The following is a 20,260-nucleotide window of genomic DNA, read 5'->3' on the forward strand; positions in this document are numbered from 1 at the left end:
CTCTCCATTGTTTTTAACCAATAAGAAGAGAGAAAAACAAAGTTGTCATTAAAGTTGTCCTTAAATGGATATCAAAATATCATTCCCCTAATGTTATATATGGCTATGTATGGGATATTGGGAATTGTGTCGAAGTGGGCAATCACCGAACCTGATTAAATAAGATACTCCCTCCGTTCCTTTTTAAGTGTCACTTTTGGAGAAAAATTTTGTTCCTATTTAACTGTCACTTTCAAAGTTCAATGCAACATTAAATGTTGTTTTACCAATATTATCCTTAATTATTTATTGCGGAGAGAGAAATATATGAAATGATATATTAAATGAATAAGGTCATTATAGTAAAAGTATAGCTTATTGCATTAAAAGTAGAATCAATTGTTGATTGTCTTGGTTTGTGTAAAATATCAATATGTGACAATTAAAAAGGAACGGATGTAGTACCAAATACAAAGTGGACATCGAGAAAATGAATTTAATAAAATCTTGGAACTAGAGCCTGGACAGTCATGGATACCAGTACTATAAAAGGATATAACAGCAATGTTAAAATTTCACTTCTCATTTCATTTCTTGTCTTGTGTATTGCATGAAAAAAATTCATTCACATATAAGGATTTAGAAATATGGAATACTTAAGTTCTTTGTTAACTTTGTTTTTTCTTTTTGCTACTGTGTTATTCTATGTAACTAATGGTGAACCTTTAGTTCCAGCTTTTTTCATATTTGGAGACTCGATTGTTGATGTAGGAAACAACAACAACCTAGCCACTCTTATTAAAGCAAACTTCTTTCCTTATGGAATAGACTTTGTGACGCATAATCCAACAGGAAGAATGTCTAATGGAAAGTTTGCTGTAGACTATGCTTGTGATTTTTCTAGCCCCTCAAATTCTACTTTGTCAATTGATTTTATTTCAAAATGAAAATTTGCAGTCAACTTAAAATTGTCGGTCTATTGCAAGCTAGTAAGATTAACACAATTTAGCGGTTTGTAGGAGACTGCATTATAAAGTCAGCTATAAGGATCCTAGTTTTTTTTGTCTAGTAATTGATCTTTTTTTTACAAGAACTAGTATTTGATCTATATATGTTAATTTATTGCAGCCGAATTCGCTGGATTTACATCTTATCAACCAGCTTACGTAAATTTAAATACCAAAGGAAACAACATCTTGAACGGTGCCAACTTTGCCTCATCTGGTTCTGGTTACCATTATCTTACAGCAAAAAAATATGTAAATAAACAATTCCTCTCTCTCTCTATCTCTCTCTCTCTCTCTCTAAATTCTTGTTATTTACTAGGAAAAAACTTTTGTTGTGTGTGTTTCATGTGTGTAGAATGTAATTCCATTAATGAATCAACTGGAACACTACAAGGACTGTCAAGAATAATTGGTGGCAATAGTTGGAAAATCAAATGCAACATCAATTATTTATGATGCAGCATATCTTCTTGTTGCTGGGTCTGGTGATTTTGCACAAAATTATTTTATAGAGCCATTCCTTCACAACATGTATACACCTTACCAATTCTCGGACATTCTTATGAAAGACTACTATAATTTCATTCAGGCATGCACCTCTCAACCTTGTCATCTTGCCTTAGAAAATATTTAAATTATGATTGATTAGAAAGGGAGGGAATGAGAAAGAGATATTCTGTTATACCTAATTTTTGGGAGGGGAGACTAATAATATATGTGTTATTAATCGTGGATAATAGCAGTTTATTTAAATTTTGCAATGCAACAATCTTATAGCACCACTATTTAACAATAGATTGTTCTCTCAAAAAAAAAAAAAATAGATTGTACTAAATTGAATATCGTAGAACCATAGTAATTTGTTTACATTATACTATGTTATAGTGCCGCTAATTTACAATAGTAGATAATATTTTTTTGGCTTATTAGATCGTTTGGTCCCTTATTTAATTTATTGTTTTCATTTTGGTTCCACAATTAATAAAAATGGCGTTTTAGTCCCTCATCTTTTCTTCCGTTTACCAAATAAATCCAACAGTTAAGTTTAACCCCAAATGATGTCTATGGTGGACAAACATTAAGAGTGGTCCACCATAGATCCTATTAATTATTTTAATTTCAACCGTTTGATTTTTCTTAAAAACGATAACCATTGGATTAGGCAGGTCTATTTTATCTTACGATGTACCACCAACATCTAATTTTTTGTCCTTTTCTTCATCTTCTTCCTCACTCTTGTTCATCACATTCATCAACACTATCATTATCTTCATCATTTTACCCAGAAAAATCCAGAAACATCAACCAACAACAACAACTTCATCACCGACACCATCAATTCTTCACATCACTACCATAAATTATTTTCATATCTGAATTTTTCCAGCAAACATTTTTTTTTTAACAGCATATGGCAAGAAACTACAAACAGGGACCAAAACTGGCACAAACCAAAGGTGTAGGGATCCCCTCCAAAACAGAAAAATAAAACTGACAGCACAAGAAGCATATCAGAAGAAAATAAACACCCAAATCCCAGCCAAAGGCAGCACAGGCCTAGATTAAAACAGAAGCTGACCGAAGCCTTACAACACCAAAGAACAACCACACAAACTGTCTCAAAAAACAGCTCTACCATATGATGTGAGGAATCAAGAACGAAATCAATGGTTTCAGAATGGCTTGAGATGAAACAACAACAAACAAACAAATTTCCACAACTTCACAAATCTCAACCTCTTTCTTCTTCACTACAAATTCATTCAACAAGAAAGAAACATGTTGGATCTGGATCCCCTGTTTACCTCTGCCGTTCTTGAATTTGGTACCTACAAAGGTTGCTAGAAAAAGGGAGAAATTGAATTTAGGGTTTCAACGTAGGATTTGGTGCTGTGTTGTTATAATATTAGATTTAGTAGATTTTGTTTCTAGTTGTTTGGTTATGCTATTGTGTTCTTATTTTGAGATTGGGTAGGATTAATATTGTATGATGTATAGCTCTTCAATCTAATTAATATAATTTCTCATTTTCCCCAAATTTTCTCTTCTCCTAATGTCTGCCTCTATCATTTTTGAATAGCTAAATATTTTTGTGGACATTAATTTTCTAATTTAATTTTAGTTACTGGTTAAATGATTGAAATGATTAAGATGATGATAGTGTTGATGAATGTGTTGTGTGTTGTGTTGTGTTGATGAAGGCACATAACATGACATGGAAGAAGATGCTCGTGGAGAAGAAGAAGAAGTGGAAACAAATTGGGATTTTTAATTTGACATTAGGGGTATTTTAGGTATTTCATATCTTTAGCAATATTTTGTGAGGATCTAACGGTCCCTTTTATGATAAATAGATCGAATGGTTAAAATTAACAAAATTAATAAGGTCTACAATGGACTACTTTTAAGGTTAATCCACCATCTACATTTGAAGTTAAAATTAACGGTCGGGATTTATTTGGCAAACGGAGGAAAAGGTGAGGGACTAAAACGCCATTTTTATTAATTGTGGGACCAAAATGAAAACAAGAAATTAAATAAGGGACCAAACGATCTAATAAGCCTATTTTTTTATAGTTTTGATTGAGGCATTCTTTTTAATATAATGTTAAATATTAGAAGTGTGGAAAAAAAGTAAAATTTTTCCCTTGAAATATCATCCTCATCAAACATAATATATATATATATATATATATATATATATTCTTATTTGATTTTAATTTAAATTTCTTTGCATGTATGTAACAGAATTTATACGAACTAGGAGCAAGGAAGATTGGTGTAACAACGTTACCACCAATAGGTTGTTTGCCTGTAATCATCACTATGTTTGGATATCATACAAACAAGTGTGTAAAAGAAATAAATAATATAGCTTTGGATTTCAATAAGAAACTCAACGTCACTACAGAGAACTTGGTAAAAATGCTACCTGGGGTCAAACTGGTCATCCTTGACATTTACCAACCTCTCTATGAACTTATTATCAAACCTTCTGATTATGGTACAAATCCAATTGCTCTAAACCTATTAGTCTATCTTATTTATTGCTTATGAAAACCATAGTTTGTTAATTTGTTTATTTCTATGTGTGGAATTAATACACGCAGGATTTTTTGAAGCAAGGAAGGCTTGTTGTGAGTCAGGCTTGCTAGAGGTTGCTAAATTATGCAATGTAATGAGCATAGGAACATGTGTAGATGCCTCAAAATATGTATTCTAGGATAGTTTTCATCCCACAGAGGCTACAAATAAGTTTTTAATGGATCGTTTGATTCCTGCTGCGACCTCCCTTATATATTCTAATCAGAAAGTTCCGTAGTCAAATAATACTTTACTTTTAATTAATTTAGTCTGATATGATTCAAATATTTTGTTTCAATTTTTTTTATAGAAATATTTGTATTTAGCAATAGCAAAGTCTCTCCATTAGAGAATTTTCTTTTCTACAATTATCTACGTTTTAAAATAGTATTGATTCTTATGTTAGTTATGCAATTTTCGTCTTTCTTATTTATGCTCAATAAATTGAATCATCCTTAAGTTTTTTGGTTAAGTTATTAATAACTTTAGCTAAATATATAAAATTATAGAAATAACATTTGACTGAAAAATCTTGAGAAAACAAAAATATTTGGTTGAAAAACTTATGAATTTTGTACTAATTTTGTTGTGAATTAATAAAACTAATTAAAATGAAGAATTTAAAAAATATAATAACAAAGATATGATCCTAACTTTAACAAGGATGTCTAGTTACCTTGAATTATATGCTATCTTAAATATCCTAAGTAGTTCAATACCAAACATCTAAAATATAGAAATCAAAGACAGAACTAATTTATTACTCTAAACAAAAAATAAGAAGATTGAAAATAAACATAAATTTGCATTGACAATGACCTCTAGCTAACACCTTGTCATAGCAATTTTTTGTTTATCATTTAACTAGTAAAAGACTTGTACTTTCGCATGACCCGTTGAGTTTTATATGCTTATTACATGGAAACAAGTTTTTTATCTCAATATGATAAAATTTTGAAAATTCATAAGTATTTTAAAAATGAAGCTCCTTCAAGTGGACGGTGAGATTGCATCCCTCAGATTAGTTAGCTATTGGATTGGATATCGAATTTAAAAAAAAAATACTATCAATGTATCTTTTACTAAGCTAACTTGTACGGAGTTTTAAAAAACAATTTAGTAAACTATACATATATTTATAGATGGCATTTCACATGGGAAAGGATTATCCTTTTTCATAATGGAAAAGTTGGATTGAATGATACATGGGAAAGGTTATTCCTATTTTTCCACTACCATCACCTTTTTGCTATCCACCACGTCGATCTACGAAGTATCTATGCGTAAGAGATACTCATTCAAATTTGAATTTTTCTTTCTTTCATTGTTTCTCAGAGAACTAAATTTTGAAGTTGAAACGAATTGAAGAAGCAAGCATTAAGGTAACATCAACAAACACTATTCACAATTTCTTATGTTTATATTTTCGTTTTCCAATTTTCTAACTGTCACCGCAATGCTTTTGTTTTTGTTACAGGACCAACAACCAGAGGCCCCTAAAGAAGATGGCATCAAAGCAAATGGAAGCGATTCAGAAGAAATTAGGAATTCTAAATTATCCAAGGTCAAATGCATCTGCTCAGTCCCTTTTATTTGCTGGCATGGAGCGCTATGCCCTTCTCGAGTGGCTATTCTTTCGGTAGGTATCTTCCTTTCTTTCTCTGTTAAGTTAAAATCCTTTCTGATTTAGATTGATGCACATTTCTTAACTTTTTCAGAGTTAAAGTTAAGCATGTGAAAATCGGGGCAGAGTATGAAGCACGGACACTCCTCGGATTAGGCGTGTCTCAGTGTCGGACACATGTCGTGTCCGACACCGTCACTTGTAATTACACTAAATTATGTGATTTTTTCAAATTATTAGCTGTGTCGGCGTGTCAGTGTCCGTGTCCGTATCAGTGCTTCATAGGGGCAGACAAACAGTTGAAAATTTGGAATTATTTTATTTTATTTTATTTTGCACTTGCTTGGTTGTTTAAATAACCCTAATTTCTTGTTCTTCTAGCTCCACGTCTATAGCTTCAAAGAGATTGTTACTGATTTTCCCGCGTCTATAGCTTCAAAGATATTTTTATTGATTTTCCTTTCGCGTTTTCGTACCAGTCATTAATCCAATCTTTCTGTTTGGAATTTCTTTGTTCGAGTCTTCTTGCAGTAGCATTATTAAAACTTCTGTGATGTATTATTGATTTCGATGTTAAGACCTAATGATCTTTGGTGTTTGTACTTACAACAGGTTATTAGGTGATAAGTCACCTTTTTCTCAACAAAACTTACAAGGGGATGCCCTTGACCGTGACGAGGAGACAGCTCGAATTCAATGTAAGAATTCTCTTTGTCCTTGTTTCGAAAATTAAAATATGGCTGGTTGATACCTTAACATCCAAGCTTTATTTGTGACTGAGTTTCTTCTTTTTCCTCAATTCTGCATTTGTACATGGTAATAGAATAAAATAAAGTGTGTGCTGTTAAGTTTCTTGTATCAAGCTGCTGAAAATCAACCATCTTTGAATGATGTAACATTTATTTTGTGTATACAGCAAAATATGTTGCTTATGTCTTTCTCATGCATAGTTGGCAATCTGCTATAATGTGTTTATTTACAGAAGGTCAAATTTTCTTTTAGGGTATGTTTGGATGGGAGGGGAGGGCTTACATTTCTTGTTTAAATTGCGGACCCTATAAAATGTTGTTGAAAATGAATTAAGCGTGATTTAAGTACTTTATGATCATTTATCATGATGTTATTTCAATTTTTTTCTTTTTTTGAAATTTCAAATATATTTCAAACTATAGACTTAGGCACTTAGCCCTCCCAAGCAGACCCTTATTCTTTTATTCCCCCTGATCTGGCAAAATAATCAGTTTCTTTTTCCATTTCTTTAAGTAGCCGCGTTTGAGTGACTTTTCACTTACGAGTTGCTTTCTGTCTACTTTGCTTTTCTCATACAGAGAATGTTATGTTTAGTGGCTACCTACTTTTAAACAGATTTCCCCCTGTTGCACCTTTTGTTTGCGTCTTCCGTTTATTAACATTGCTATTTATGACTTAAAACATGCAGATTTGGCAGAAATGGCTAAGTTTCTGGGCATTACAACGACCGTAGATACCGATGCAATTCAAGTTAGTCATCTAATTACTGTTATTACTTTATTTTATCAAATTAGTAGCTATAACTATGACAAGCCTACGCGACTAACCACCAAATACATGTTTAGAGAATACTTTGAATTCCTTTATATCTCTTTCTTATATGATGCTTTTGCATTTTTGAATTGTTCTGATATTTTATGTTTCCAATTCCATATTCCTTTCTCAGTTTATTCTTTCTTAAATAATCAATTGAAAATGTATTCGTACACATTTTTTTAATGAATTGCCTTCAAGTGGGTAAACAGTATATGCATGTGTAACAGGGACATGGAAGCTATGAGGACCGCACTGAAATGCTTCGTCTAATTGTAGATCTAGTGGAGGCAACCATATATGCTGATAATCCAGAATGGAGGTTGTCCCTGATCTAAATGATGATTTGTTTTTCTTTCTATAATTATGGTAATGCAGAGATGGTATTGACATAAATTTGGTTTGTATTTTTGTTTCTATAGTGTTGATGAGCAGGTAGCCAAGGACATTCACTTGATAGATTCCATTGCAGAAAAACAGGCACAAATATTTTCTGAAGAATGTAAATTGTTTCCCGCAGATGTTCAGATTCAGTCCATATATCCCTTGTAAGAGTTTGATGCTTTCCCTTTCTTCTGCTTATGAATTTCTACCTATCCATTCTGTGATTTCTATTAAGGAACACATTTTTATTTCATTAATTTACCACTGTACCATCTGATATAGGGTCTAGCATGGGTATCACTTTAGTGCTTCAATAAGGGTCTGCCAAACATCTAGTAGAATGACATAATGTACTTCATCTTCCACCTCTGGATCACCTTGACTGATCATCATACTGTTTTTGATTGATCCTTACGTCATTTCTGTTACTGGTTTGGCTCTGTCACATGGAAACTGAAATTGATAGAAATTGACACTTGTTTGTTTCTGTTATAAGTGACATGCTGAGAAGCTTCATATGTACTCACAAACGTTCACATAACACATTGAACATCTGAAAATTTAAAGATTGATGTCATCATCTGTATCATTTATTTGGTTTTGAGGTTATTTTGTTTCCTTGTCTTAAGTTGTACACAAAAAACTTCTGCTCACCTCTAGATTTAACTTTTCAATCTCATTCAATCAATGTATACAAAAGGATTGTGGGGTGAGGTAGCTCAACCCAGGGACTAAAGGAGTTGAGGAGTCAAGGTCCAGGGTTCAAGTCCTGGCAAGGAGTAAAGCACTGTCATACTAACATTTGCCATTCAAAAAATATATATGTACAAAAGGATTTAAATTTAAAAGATATTATATGTTAATGATTTTCCGTTGCATGGATTAGAACCTTCTCTAATATGTTGTCGTAACATTCTGTTTGTTTAATCACAACTCTTTTCAGGCCAGAGGTTGCTGAGTTGGAGTCAAAGCTTACTGAACAATCAAAAATATTATTGAATCTTCAACAAAAAGTTGATGACTTGGCATCGAAGGTTTACTGAAATCTCAATCTGATTCTTGTGTTCTAGTAGCCATGTGATATCTTTGTGAACTGCTGGAAATTGATCTCAACTAATATTTGTCATTTAAAAAAAAATAAAAACTTTCTACTAGTAAACACGACACTATATTTGGTTTCCCTCTGTTTGCCGATCCAGTGCAGATTCATCTTGTGTCTAGTAGTCGGGCATTTTCTATTGAGACCTAATATTTAGTAAGAATTATGGTGTAGATTTAGGCAGCAGGACTGATCAATCTACCTAGAAAAGTTAGTACTCAATTTGAGTATTGTAGTGAATATTAGTCATTTAAATTTAATAATTCATCTCATCAGTGTGCTAATAAAATTGTTTGTATGGTTAGCACTAGTTAGACATTGGTTGGATTAGTTTGCTAAGTCATCTATTAGTTCATTTGCATATTATTAAATACATGAAACAAATTGAAAATGAAGTTGCATTTTTGTGGTTAATTTTCATTTCTCATTGCCATGTTTCTCAATATTGTGTATTATTTTTTCACCTGTTTCTTAATCTCTAATTTTAACATTTTTTATTTTTAAATTAAGTGACTTTGTTGTCATCATGTTTCTGAGCCATGTTGCACCATTTTAATATAGCTGCTGTCTTGTTTTATTTGTAGCATGCTTATAATCCAGATGAGGAGTACACTGAGGTGGAATCTCAACTGCGGGCACATTTGGAATCTTTCCTAGAAACAGCTAGAACATTCAACATGATTTACACCAAGGTTTGACCAAGTTTTGCTCTAATGTGTTCTGCAAACCCTATTATCTGATTTAATCAACCCTATTCAAACAAAGATTTAGCGTATTATAAGTGATTAAACAAGGATGGCAATGATGAACTATCGCGATCAGTATATGCTTATTTGTGAAATTTTGTTTTCAATTAGTTAGAGCCTATATGCTTCTATATGTACGTTGATGACTGTCCAAACATTATGAGCGCTGCCTAGGCCATATCTCTTGTTGATGTAGGACTTCTCAAAATACCCCTCTTGCCGAGGGTTGGGCGTTTGAAATGTGGACTAATTGTGATGAAATAAAAAGGATCTCAACACTTCTCTTTGTGTCCAGGACTAGATATCTAGATTGTAGATAAAAGTGGGGGAAAAAGATTTTTGGCCCAAAACAGACTTAGGATAAACTTCGGTACCATATTAGAATTCTGGCTTCAAGCATAACTCAATCCTACAAAACTGACTTGTATGGTGGGTGAGGATAAGGATTGCTTGAGCCTCGTGAGTTCTACTTAGGAAGATCTCTAGGCGATGTGAGACTTCTCAAGACACCTTAACCACTCAGGACTAGACATTTGAAGCGCAGACTAAGACCAAGGCTGATGAAATATAAGGAATTTCAACAAAAGGTACCAAAACCCTTGCGAAGAAATAAAGGAGGGTCGCAGAAGACTATTGACTATGCTAATTTTAATAACCAAATTTCTCTTAACTTAGCTATGGTATAATGCACCATTTGTCTAGCATTGCCTTATATAATTCACTATTGAAGGACTCTCCAAACAGTGACTGAAAGTGCAAAACATGTGATCTTTGAGTGGTTTTCAATCTTGACAATTCATGTGGGAGTGCATGGACGTTATTAGCTTCACTCGTTATACGACAATTCTTTCACTTGATATGCCACCCCCATCACCCCTACACACACGCACAATATTTGGGGAAGCTTATAAAAGATTGTTGTTGTGTAGGAAATACGTCCATGGACACATATGATGGAGGTTCCACAACTACATGGGTTTGGACCAGCTGCCAATCGGTTATTGGAGGCATACAAAATGCTTCTAAAGGTAATCTTTCCTATGCTTTGCAAAAACATTATTCTTAAAACCTATGATACTGTCTGAATTTTTAGAATTTTAAAATCAAGAAGTGATGCTTCAAATAATTCTAAATTTGTCTATCAGAAGTTTATTGCAGAAATATTATCCACAAATATGGAGAACCTTTTATTACTTCAAGCTAATCGTCCTTGCATGATTTTATTTTTTATACATTTGCACTTCTATTTGTCTTCAATTTTGCTGCTCACGATTAATGTATTCTTTTGCATTAGTTCATTGTTCCCATCCTCTATTCCTTCTCGATTTTATAGTATCTAATCTGAAGAAATTATTCCTATTTTCTCGTAGACATCCCCATTTATTTTGTACTTGTCCAAACAAAACATCTTGTCTGAATGTTAAGTGTCTGTCTGCATGCATCTAAACTCATGCAGATGCAAAAAGGATTGTAAAGTGGGAGACAGAAAATGGCTAGAAGTCCCATCTTGAAATTTAAGTTAATTACGATAACAATAATAATAACTAGTTTGATTTTGTTGATGGCTAAAGTATATTCATATCGCAAAACCAATTTTGTCGATAACTGATGGCTTGGTATGTTTGTACTTTGTACTTGGGTGAATCGGTTTCGCATCATGATCCGACTGTTAATTTTATCAAATGCTTGTTAGTGTACCAAATTGTAAACGGATTCTTAGCTCATTTACATTTCAATAGATGAATAAATGTACTGGCCCTTTGCAGATACTGCCTTATTAATATAACAAATTTGTTTGTCTGCAACAGTTTTTAGGAAACCTACAGAATCTAAGAGACTCGCACGCTGCGCTTGCTTTTGGATCCTCTGAAACATCAGGAGGGCCTTCCTCTGTCTCAAGAATAATCTCTGAATGTGAATCTGAAATGACTGTCATAAATCGAGATCTTGGTATTCTTTCTGCTTCCATTGCTCGTGAACATGGAGAGAAAATGAGCATTTGATGAAACAATGAGAATAAGATTAACCCTGAAGTCTTATTCATTTGTATTTTTTTTTTTATGAAAATATTGTTATCTTGTGCATAATATGCATATTGTTGACATGAGATGTGAATGTGACAGAGTCTGAATAGCTGCATTATCCGTAGGAACTTAGGCTTAGTGATGTTTGTACATTATTAATTACTTGTTGTGCAATTTAAAAAATCACAGTTTAATCTGGTGTTTAGAATATGGGTAAACTAAACAGTTTTCAATACTTGTTTGTCAACATTTCAATTTTGTGTTGCATGAGAAGGGGATTTAACTAAACTCTTAATGATATGTATATAACTATTTAAAAAGAGTTAAATCCCCTTATTTATTATTTTGGGAACAAAATTCATCCTCTTGTAAGTTTTCTGAGGCCTCTTGAATCTTTGTTCTTGATCTTCCCAAGTCTTCACAAATCTTCTGATGTTCTTGATTTGCCGATTTGCATGATTATTTTTTGAATTACTTCAAAATCCCCCTAAAATTGTTATGTTTTTTGGAAAAAGTAGAATCACAGACTCTAATATAGAGAACATTACAAATATCCCAAAATCATAGACAATCGTTCTAATACTCTTCATTTTTGCTGCTAAAACTTACTTAAAATAACTAAAAAACATGCTAAGAATAACATAAGAGGATCTGTCATCAATAACATTTATACATACACATGGAAGAGAAAAATTAAAAGTAAAAATAAAAACTGAATAATAATTTTTAAAATAATTAAATGATGTATAGTTTTTTTCTTCATATTGTGACCAACCAAATGTGCGTTTTTGTAGGTGATATACAGACGTGAATGAAAAAAGTTTAAAAGTTAAAGGAATTAAATAATATATATGTTACAAATATGTGTTTAAATAATTTTATTTTATGACTATTTCTTGGATAAGTAATGATATGTATATAACTATTTGATAATAACTTTTTTTTATTGATAAAAAATAATAAGCTAACTAGTGCCTCGTGCAATAGTTAAGAAAATTAAATTAATTTTTTTAATAAAAAACAACAACTATTTGATTTTTATAAAGTTAAACATTCCACTTTTGAATAGCTTATTTATATTAGTTTCTTTAAACGGTGTTTCGGTGACACTGGTTAGTATTTCTTAAAATAATAAGGAGAGAAAAAGAATATCAGAAGAATATACCAAATTTAGGGAACTTTCGTGTCGTGTGAGTGTGGTGATAATTCAAACTTTAATTGCTCACACACACGGTTATTAAACTAGTAAGCTTCAATAATAACTTTTCTAAAAAAAATTATTATTATTTCAATTGACCATTTGAGTTGACTAAGTCTTTCCTAACTACTTTTCTATCTTATATCAACCGGGACCGATCATACATAGGCTATGTGGGGCTAAAGCCCCACATCCAACTTTCCTATTTTGTTTATTATAAATAAATAAGGGTAATAGTTATTTGATATTTGAGTGTATAATGAGTTGTCACGATAGTCTCTAAATGTATTAAAATTTTAAATTAGTTTTTAATTTTGCATTTTATTAGTGAAAATAGTCCCAGATGTGACAATAAGTAAGTATATCAAATGACTAATATGTCAATATTAACGAAGTATTTTAATGTTAAAGACTATTTTGACTAACGAAATGCACAATCTGAAATTATTTTAAAATTTTGATACATTGAGTGTCTATTATGTCTACTCCTTACACATTCAGGGATTAGAACAACTATTACCCCTTATAAATAATACACTGTATTATTTTTTATTTTTTTGTGTTTGCATTATTGTTTCTTTAAAATTTTAACTCCACATGTACCAAATGTCTGAATCTGCCCTGTATATCAATAGTTCTTAATTAGCTCATCCTTAAGTCATTGCATCGAGTCAGAATCATCTCCATGTATCACATTTTCCATTTCTTTTATATGATGAAATAAAGACAAACAACAGTTTGTAAAAAATAATTAATGACTTAATGACATGGCTTACAACCTAATTTTGATGTATCTCTTTCTAAATAGTATTTTTCAATTATTTTCAAGATAAAGAGCATCCTTGCTCATGAGTATCACCACTCCATTGCTAGAAAACACTTCACTCTTTGCCCCTATTTTAATCATTTTCATTTGTCATCTATAATTCTTAATTAGCTCCCACAAACTTTAAAGGTCAAAATTAGAATCATGAAATCCATTAATTCTTTTCACTTTTCTCATTTAGTTTACTCCGTTTTTATGCAATGAATAATGTTGCTATTGTAACTATTTATATCAAATAATATTCTAATTGTAACTATTTATATAAAAAGAGTTAAAGTATTTTTCTCATAAAAGTATTTAAGAGAAAGTATTTTGATCTTTTTATAAATATGGTCATTTTATAAAGTTAAACTAGGTTCACTTTGTAAACGAGAATACTTGTTTGTGATACTATGATAAAATGAGTTCTTTTATCTTCTCCACTACTCAAAATCATTGTTTAGATTGCAATCAAAACCAGATTAAACGCATCAGATAACAATTTATTTTCCTTTTTTATGGATCTTATGAATGATCATGAGCAAGGATCGAATAATAATCTCTTGAAGGGCATAACCTTTATAGTTGAACTCAGAGAATGACCACAAGTACTTTATGAATCGGCAACACCTCTACTAAGTCCACACAAAAAAATGTGTGTGATCGCGTAGGTTCTCGTATAGTTGACAGTAATATTAAATCATACATTAAATATTATAACCAGTGATAGTATTTAGTTACACATCACTGCTTTACAAGTAACGAGAATTTCATGTAATTTGATGAAACATTTATGTGATAATGATTATGTGTATGATTACCCTTTTTTGCTCATGTCTATATTGAACACATAACAAAGACCACATCACCCTTATTAATTTGAATATTAGGTCCTTTAATCTAAGTCACTCATGTCCATTAACATTAATGACAAATTTGATATTTCTCATATTATGCAAGAGGGACAAATTTGATTTATGCCCCTCATGTCCATCAATATGATTTGTGGAGTACCTATCTACCGACTTTACAATCATCATTTTACGGACAACTTTGGACGACACTAAAGTACTCGACTCCACATGTAAGATCCATAGTGCGGTTTCAGGTCAAAGGGTGGTATACATCACTATCACTATAAGAATAACTTATGATACTTACATAAAACCCAATGTAGTATTCTTAAGGAGGGTCAATCCAATATATATATTACTCATAATATTTATACCTATGTGAATACACGATAACTCGTTGTCAATGATCTATAAGATATGATCATCAGTCTACCCATATAATAGTCTATATACTTGAATGTTATTTGACTTCACAAAAAGCTTGACTATGGATAATTTAAGAATAGTGTCCTTGTTTTTAATTGGATATCACAATTAAGTCTTACATAATGTTCCAACAAACAAACTAGCTATTATAGGGACTTTATTACGTTGAAAAAACAAAGATAACAAACAAATGCGCTTATTAATAGATAATTTGATACATGTATATATTTCTAATAAAATTTTTGGTCTCCATGACTTACACCAACAATTTCCCACACTGGAACGATGGCCAATAAAGCATACACCTCATACTCATTGATCTAGTATTGTAATACTCAAGGCTAACAAGGGCGGGAAGTGGTCGCCGGTGCACAAGGCACGACAATTAGCGGCTTCCGACAACTTCTAGACGAACCGAATCACACCGGAATGAGAGGGATCCTGAGGTCGTGCAAGTATGGGACTGCATGGTTAAAAGAATGCTGATAAGATATGTTTGGTACTACCTTTATCAACAAGATGCATCTTCTTTCTGGTAGCCCATTCTATAAGAACTCCACAGTTAAGCGTGCTTGACTTGGAGTAGTCTTCGGATGGGAGACCTACTGGGAAGTTTCCTAGTACGCGTGCGAGTTAGGACAAAACAAGTCGAAAAGACTCGTGTTGGTTTGTAGGGTCAATCGGCAATACTTAATGTCGTCTGAGTTGTTACAAGTGGTATCAGAGTCGACCTCTCCTAGTGCGGTGTGGTTCGGAGATGAACAAAGCAGAAGCTGGTGGGCATATAACACCCAAGGCTACCGAGGGCGGGAAGTGTTCGCCGGTGCACAAGGCACGATAATTAGCGGCTTTAGACAACTTCTAGACGAACCGAATCACACCGGAATGAGAGGGATCCCGAGGCCGTGCAAGTATGGGACTGCATGGTTAAAAGAAGGCTTATAAGATATGTTTGGTACTACCTTTATCAACAAGATGCATCTTCTTTTTGGTAGCCCATTCTATAAGAACTCCACAATTAAGCGTGCTTGACTTGGAGTAGTCTTCGGATGGGTGATCTATTGGGAGGTTTTCCCGTTAGCGTGCGAGCGAGGGCAAAACACGGTAAAAAGAATCGTATTGGTTTGTAAGGTCAGTCAACAATACTTAAAATCTTTTGGAATGTTACAAGTATGGTCATCATGCTTCTGCTGCGCAAGAGGTTTTGTTATTGGGTAAATAAGAATGTTAAGTGTTGGTACTTTGCATATTTTCACATCTACTCTATCTAGATGATATTGCATAATTAAGTGTTTGGATCGTTGGTGAGTTATAGGCTCCTTAACTACGATGGCCCCATTGTTATTAGCATAGAGATCAATGGGATCCACAATAATATGGATTATGCCAAGTTCTTTAAGCAAAACATTTAACATATTGCAATCTAAAGTCATCTTTATCTGTCTGAAAGCTAGCATCGTTGTAACGTATTACAACAAGATCTTCCCAATCTCCATATACGAAAAATGAATTTTTAGTCCTTCTCTCGAGTACGTAGGGATATTTTTTACAGCAACCCAAGGAGCATCGCCGGGATCAGAATGGTACCGACTTGTTTAGCTTAAACCATACAAGATATCTGATCGAGTACATAACCTGGTATACATGATAGATCTTATTGTAGATGCATATGAGATTTTATTCTTGCAATCCCTTCTTTAGTTGAAGGGGATTGTGTTTTTGATAGATACATGCGTTGTTCATAGTTATAAATCCTTTCTTGATATTGTTGAAATATGACTCAAAATTTGATGATGGAGAATATTGTGTTGCTAAAAATATAAAAGATTTGTTTCAAATATTTTATGCTGAAAATATATTTATGGACAATAAATATATTTTTGTACCTTATGAAGAACTATTTGATGCAAATATATTTTGAAAGGGAATATTATATTTTTGATGCAAATATTATTTCACTGAAAGAGAAGAAAAAAAAAAGTATCTTCGTGTGGTATTCGTTCCAAATTTATGAGTTATACTTTTACTATAAATATAGACTTTGAATCAGAGTAAACCTTGAGATAGAGGGGGCTGAAACAAGGGTTTAGAATGACAACAACAAAACTAGAGTTTGTATAGAGTTTGTCTCTTTCGAACAAACACTAGGGAAATTTTAATATGGTCACAGAACGAAAGAAAAAGTGTTTGATCAAATACATAAAAAATTATTTTTTTAATAATAAGGAGAAAATTAATAAAAAAAAAAAATTGAATATTTTGATAGAAATCTTTGTATGTATGTGTCTAAACATTATTGATTTAGTATTTTGTCATGGAAGGATACCTCTTAGATTAGTCAAATTTATTGAATAAACAATTTCACAAACTTTAGATAATAAGTTAACAACAAACATACATTTAACAAACATACATTTGACCATTCAAACAAAGTACACGAGAAACAATAGAAGACACAATGGACCGATTTGACTTAAAAGCTCCCAACTAAACTTTTTCTTTATATTTTTCTATTTACTATCTAACCAATTAATTGTATATTATTATCCTACCTTACCAAACAAGAACTAAACGACTATTAACCAACACCTAATTTTATAGTACTATACTAGCTTAAAGTAGGATTAAAATCCTTCAATGGTTGCAAATGATTCAAGCATTAATGTTCACACGGTTAATGTTCACACGGTTATTAAAATAATAGGCTTCTAAAGTAATAATTTATTTGAAAAAACAATATTATTTCAATTGACCTGTTGACTTGACTATGTCTTTCATATCCTCGTATCTACCCTTATATAATAGCTTACAATTCTCTCATCTTTAATTCATCAGTGTCACTAATCCATTGCTCCTCAAGACTTCAACAAGCTTAAGCAATAATGAAGGTCAAAATTAGAATCATAAAATCCATTTTTTCACTTTTCTCCATGAATAATGTTTTCATTGTTGTCTCTTTTTAGTTGTTATATCCTTTCATATTTCATAATAGAAATAATTGTGGAATTTTATTTAATAGTTCTTTGATTTATTTTTTAACAGAAAGTAGTGTTGAAGGTTGACTTTTATAATGATAGAACCAAGCAAAAGGTTATGAAGACAGTGTCCAGCCTTTCAGGTATATATTAAATTTCATAGCAAATTACAAGTAATAGTTTTAGTCCCTTAAATTAATTTCAGGTAACAGTTTGGTCTTTTATCTTTTTTTCATTTCAATTTGGTCCTTTTTGTCCATTTTTATATACATTTTCAAGCTTCAAATCTAATATTCATATGCAAACATAGACGAGGATCATAGATTTGAAGATTGAAAGACCATAAGAAAATAAAATCATGAATTTTAAGCTTAAAAATTCATATGAAAATGGACAAAAAGGACCAAATTGAAATGAAAAAAAGATAAAGGACCAAACTGTTATCTGAAATTAAGTTAAGGGACTAAAAGTGTAATTTTGCCTATATTTTTTTAAGTGTTAGTGACAAAATTCACACAAAAAATGTAGAGTAAGAGAGAAACCTAGTTATGAAACCTAATTTTTTTATCACGCGATTTAACATAGCAAATGTTCTCGTAATCTTTTATCATCTACACTTATTAGCTAGACAAAAAAAAATCTTTTTTTTTTTGACAAAAGCTAGACACACAGACAAGAATGTTTACAAAAAAATTACAAGACATTTTTTTTAAGACATAAAAGGAGTTTAACTACTTTAATTTTATAATCTATTTTTAATGCAACCAATTTAAAATAAAAATCGAAAAAAGATAAATTAGTATTAATAACGATGCCGCTAATGAACATTTAAGAATTATTTCAAATAGGATTTGAATTGGGTCATTTGTGAATGCAAATTAATTTAACCTTTGTGTAAAAAAGATACAAACCATATTACATTAAGGATTCATTGTTTTTCTTTGTCAATATTGCAGGGGTTGAATCAGTATCAATAGACACTAATGAGAAGAAATTGACGTTAACAGGGGATGTTGATCCTATAAAAGTAGTCTCTAAACTACGAAAGTTGTGTCAAACAGAAGTAGTTTCAATTGGAGCTCTAAATGAGGAGAAGAAAGAGACCACGGATGCAAATGTACCCATTCCACTTCCGTCATTTGAATCCTATCCAGTCTATTATCAAATGACACCACAACCTTATATTCGAGATTACTACTATGTTTGATGTGGATAAGAAGAAAATAATCCTACAAGATAGTATTTCTGATAAACTTTTTATACTTTAGTATTCCTTCTGTCTCATATTAGGTGTTTTATTTGAGTTTTTCACGTGTATTAAAAAATAATTATGTTGATTTCAATGGTAACATATGTACTCCCTCCATTTTTAAATATAAACAAATTTTATTTTTTAGATTCATTCAATTAATGATGTATGTGAGGATTATTTTTAGTATTGCAAGTGAGAACCATTATTTTACTAAGTTACTATTCAGTAGTGGTAATTAGTTTTGAACCGGTAATTATTCGATAACTTTTAACCGTAAGTGGATAGAAACTTTGGGAGTTAGTTTATAAGAGTTTTGAAATTCTAGCACACTTGTTTTAATACGTTTTGTATGATGTTTTAATATTTGCGATGTTACGATTAATGTTTCAACATCACACGATAAATAGAATTAAAAACAAGAAAATAAAAGACAGGAAAGTAAAGAACGCAATGAGTTTGTTGACCCAGATCGGTGACAAACACACCTACTCTGGAGGCTATCAAGCCAGGAAGGAAATCCACTAGTGTAGTCCTTATTCAATAGCTCTCAGCAAACTCCTCGTTTACACTATATGACCTAGGACCTACCCGTATAGACTTCAACCTAGGAACTCCTAGATCTGAGATCTCATCTCACTATCCTAATGGTCAGTCACAGCCGCTGTGACCTATCAGACCTAAACCAAAACAAAGATAGAAGTTACCTTCCAACACAAACAATTAGCACCGTGTTTCACAACTTTGGTGTAGTAGAAAGAGTAATCAATACTCACTCACACACAGTCCTAACAAGTATCACAAACGATACAAGAAGAACACACAATAGATTCTAAACTTGCATCACAAACGATACAAGAGCATAATACATAAAGACTCAAACCCCAAAAATCTAACTTTCAGAATGACAGCTTGAATAAAGAATTAGGTCTTGAAGTCTTCCTTATATACTGAAGCAGCTTGGCTAAATAACTCGTTGGGCTTCAGTAAAATTCAGATCGGTTCAGCTTAATCTGCAAAACAAGAAGCAGAAACAAATCTGGAAAGTCCTAAAATGTCGGAACATTTATAGGATCGTTCCGAACAATAATAAATATTTCCTAAAATATAAAATACACTTTCGAAATATTCCACAGCTGATTCTTAGAAGATATGCGCATTGCTTGATCAATAAGTTAAGAAAATATTGTTTCCTTAAACAATAAAGGGTGCACGTACAAACAAGCAAGAACTCAGGCACACT

General features: G+C 32.0%; 2 protein-coding genes and 1 pseudogene across 2 annotated transcripts; all 3 read left to right on the plus strand.

The window, feature by feature from the left end:
• The first annotated feature begins 509 nt into the window (after nt 1-509).
• Nucleotides 510-4,308, plus strand: LOC25496470 (GDSL esterase/lipase At5g22810-like; annotated as a pseudogene).
• Nucleotides 4,309-5,237: 929 nt separating this feature from the next.
• LOC25496472 (AUGMIN subunit 7) lies at nt 5,238-11,720 on the plus strand. The gene is made up of 10 exons (XM_024785507.2): nt 5,238-5,452; nt 5,548-5,709; nt 6,307-6,392; nt 7,133-7,194; nt 7,488-7,579; nt 7,680-7,805; nt 8,585-8,675; nt 9,325-9,432; nt 10,416-10,514; nt 11,295-11,720. The coding sequence occupies exons 2-10, from the start codon at nt 5,576-5,578 to the stop codon at nt 11,487-11,489; spliced, it is 993 nt and encodes a 330-aa protein (XP_024641275.1). The 5' UTR covers nt 5,238-5,452; nt 5,548-5,575; the 3' UTR covers nt 11,490-11,720.
• A 5,893-nt stretch (nt 11,721-17,613) lies between these two features.
• On the plus strand, nt 17,614-19,129 carry LOC25496474 (heavy metal-associated isoprenylated plant protein 39). Its single transcript, XM_013596801.3, has 3 exons — nt 17,614-17,681; nt 17,836-17,911; nt 18,725-19,129. The coding sequence occupies exons 1-3, from the start codon at nt 17,676-17,678 to the stop codon at nt 18,973-18,975; spliced, it is 333 nt and encodes a 110-aa protein (XP_013452255.1). The 5' UTR covers nt 17,614-17,675; the 3' UTR covers nt 18,976-19,129.
• The last annotated feature ends 1,131 nt before the right edge of the window (nt 19,130-20,260 follow it).

Source organism: Medicago truncatula, chromosome 6, assembly GCF_003473485.1.
Source record: "Medicago truncatula cultivar Jemalong A17 chromosome 6, MtrunA17r5.0-ANR, whole genome shotgun sequence".
NCBI lineage: Eukaryota > Viridiplantae > Streptophyta > Magnoliopsida > Fabales > Fabaceae > Medicago > Medicago truncatula.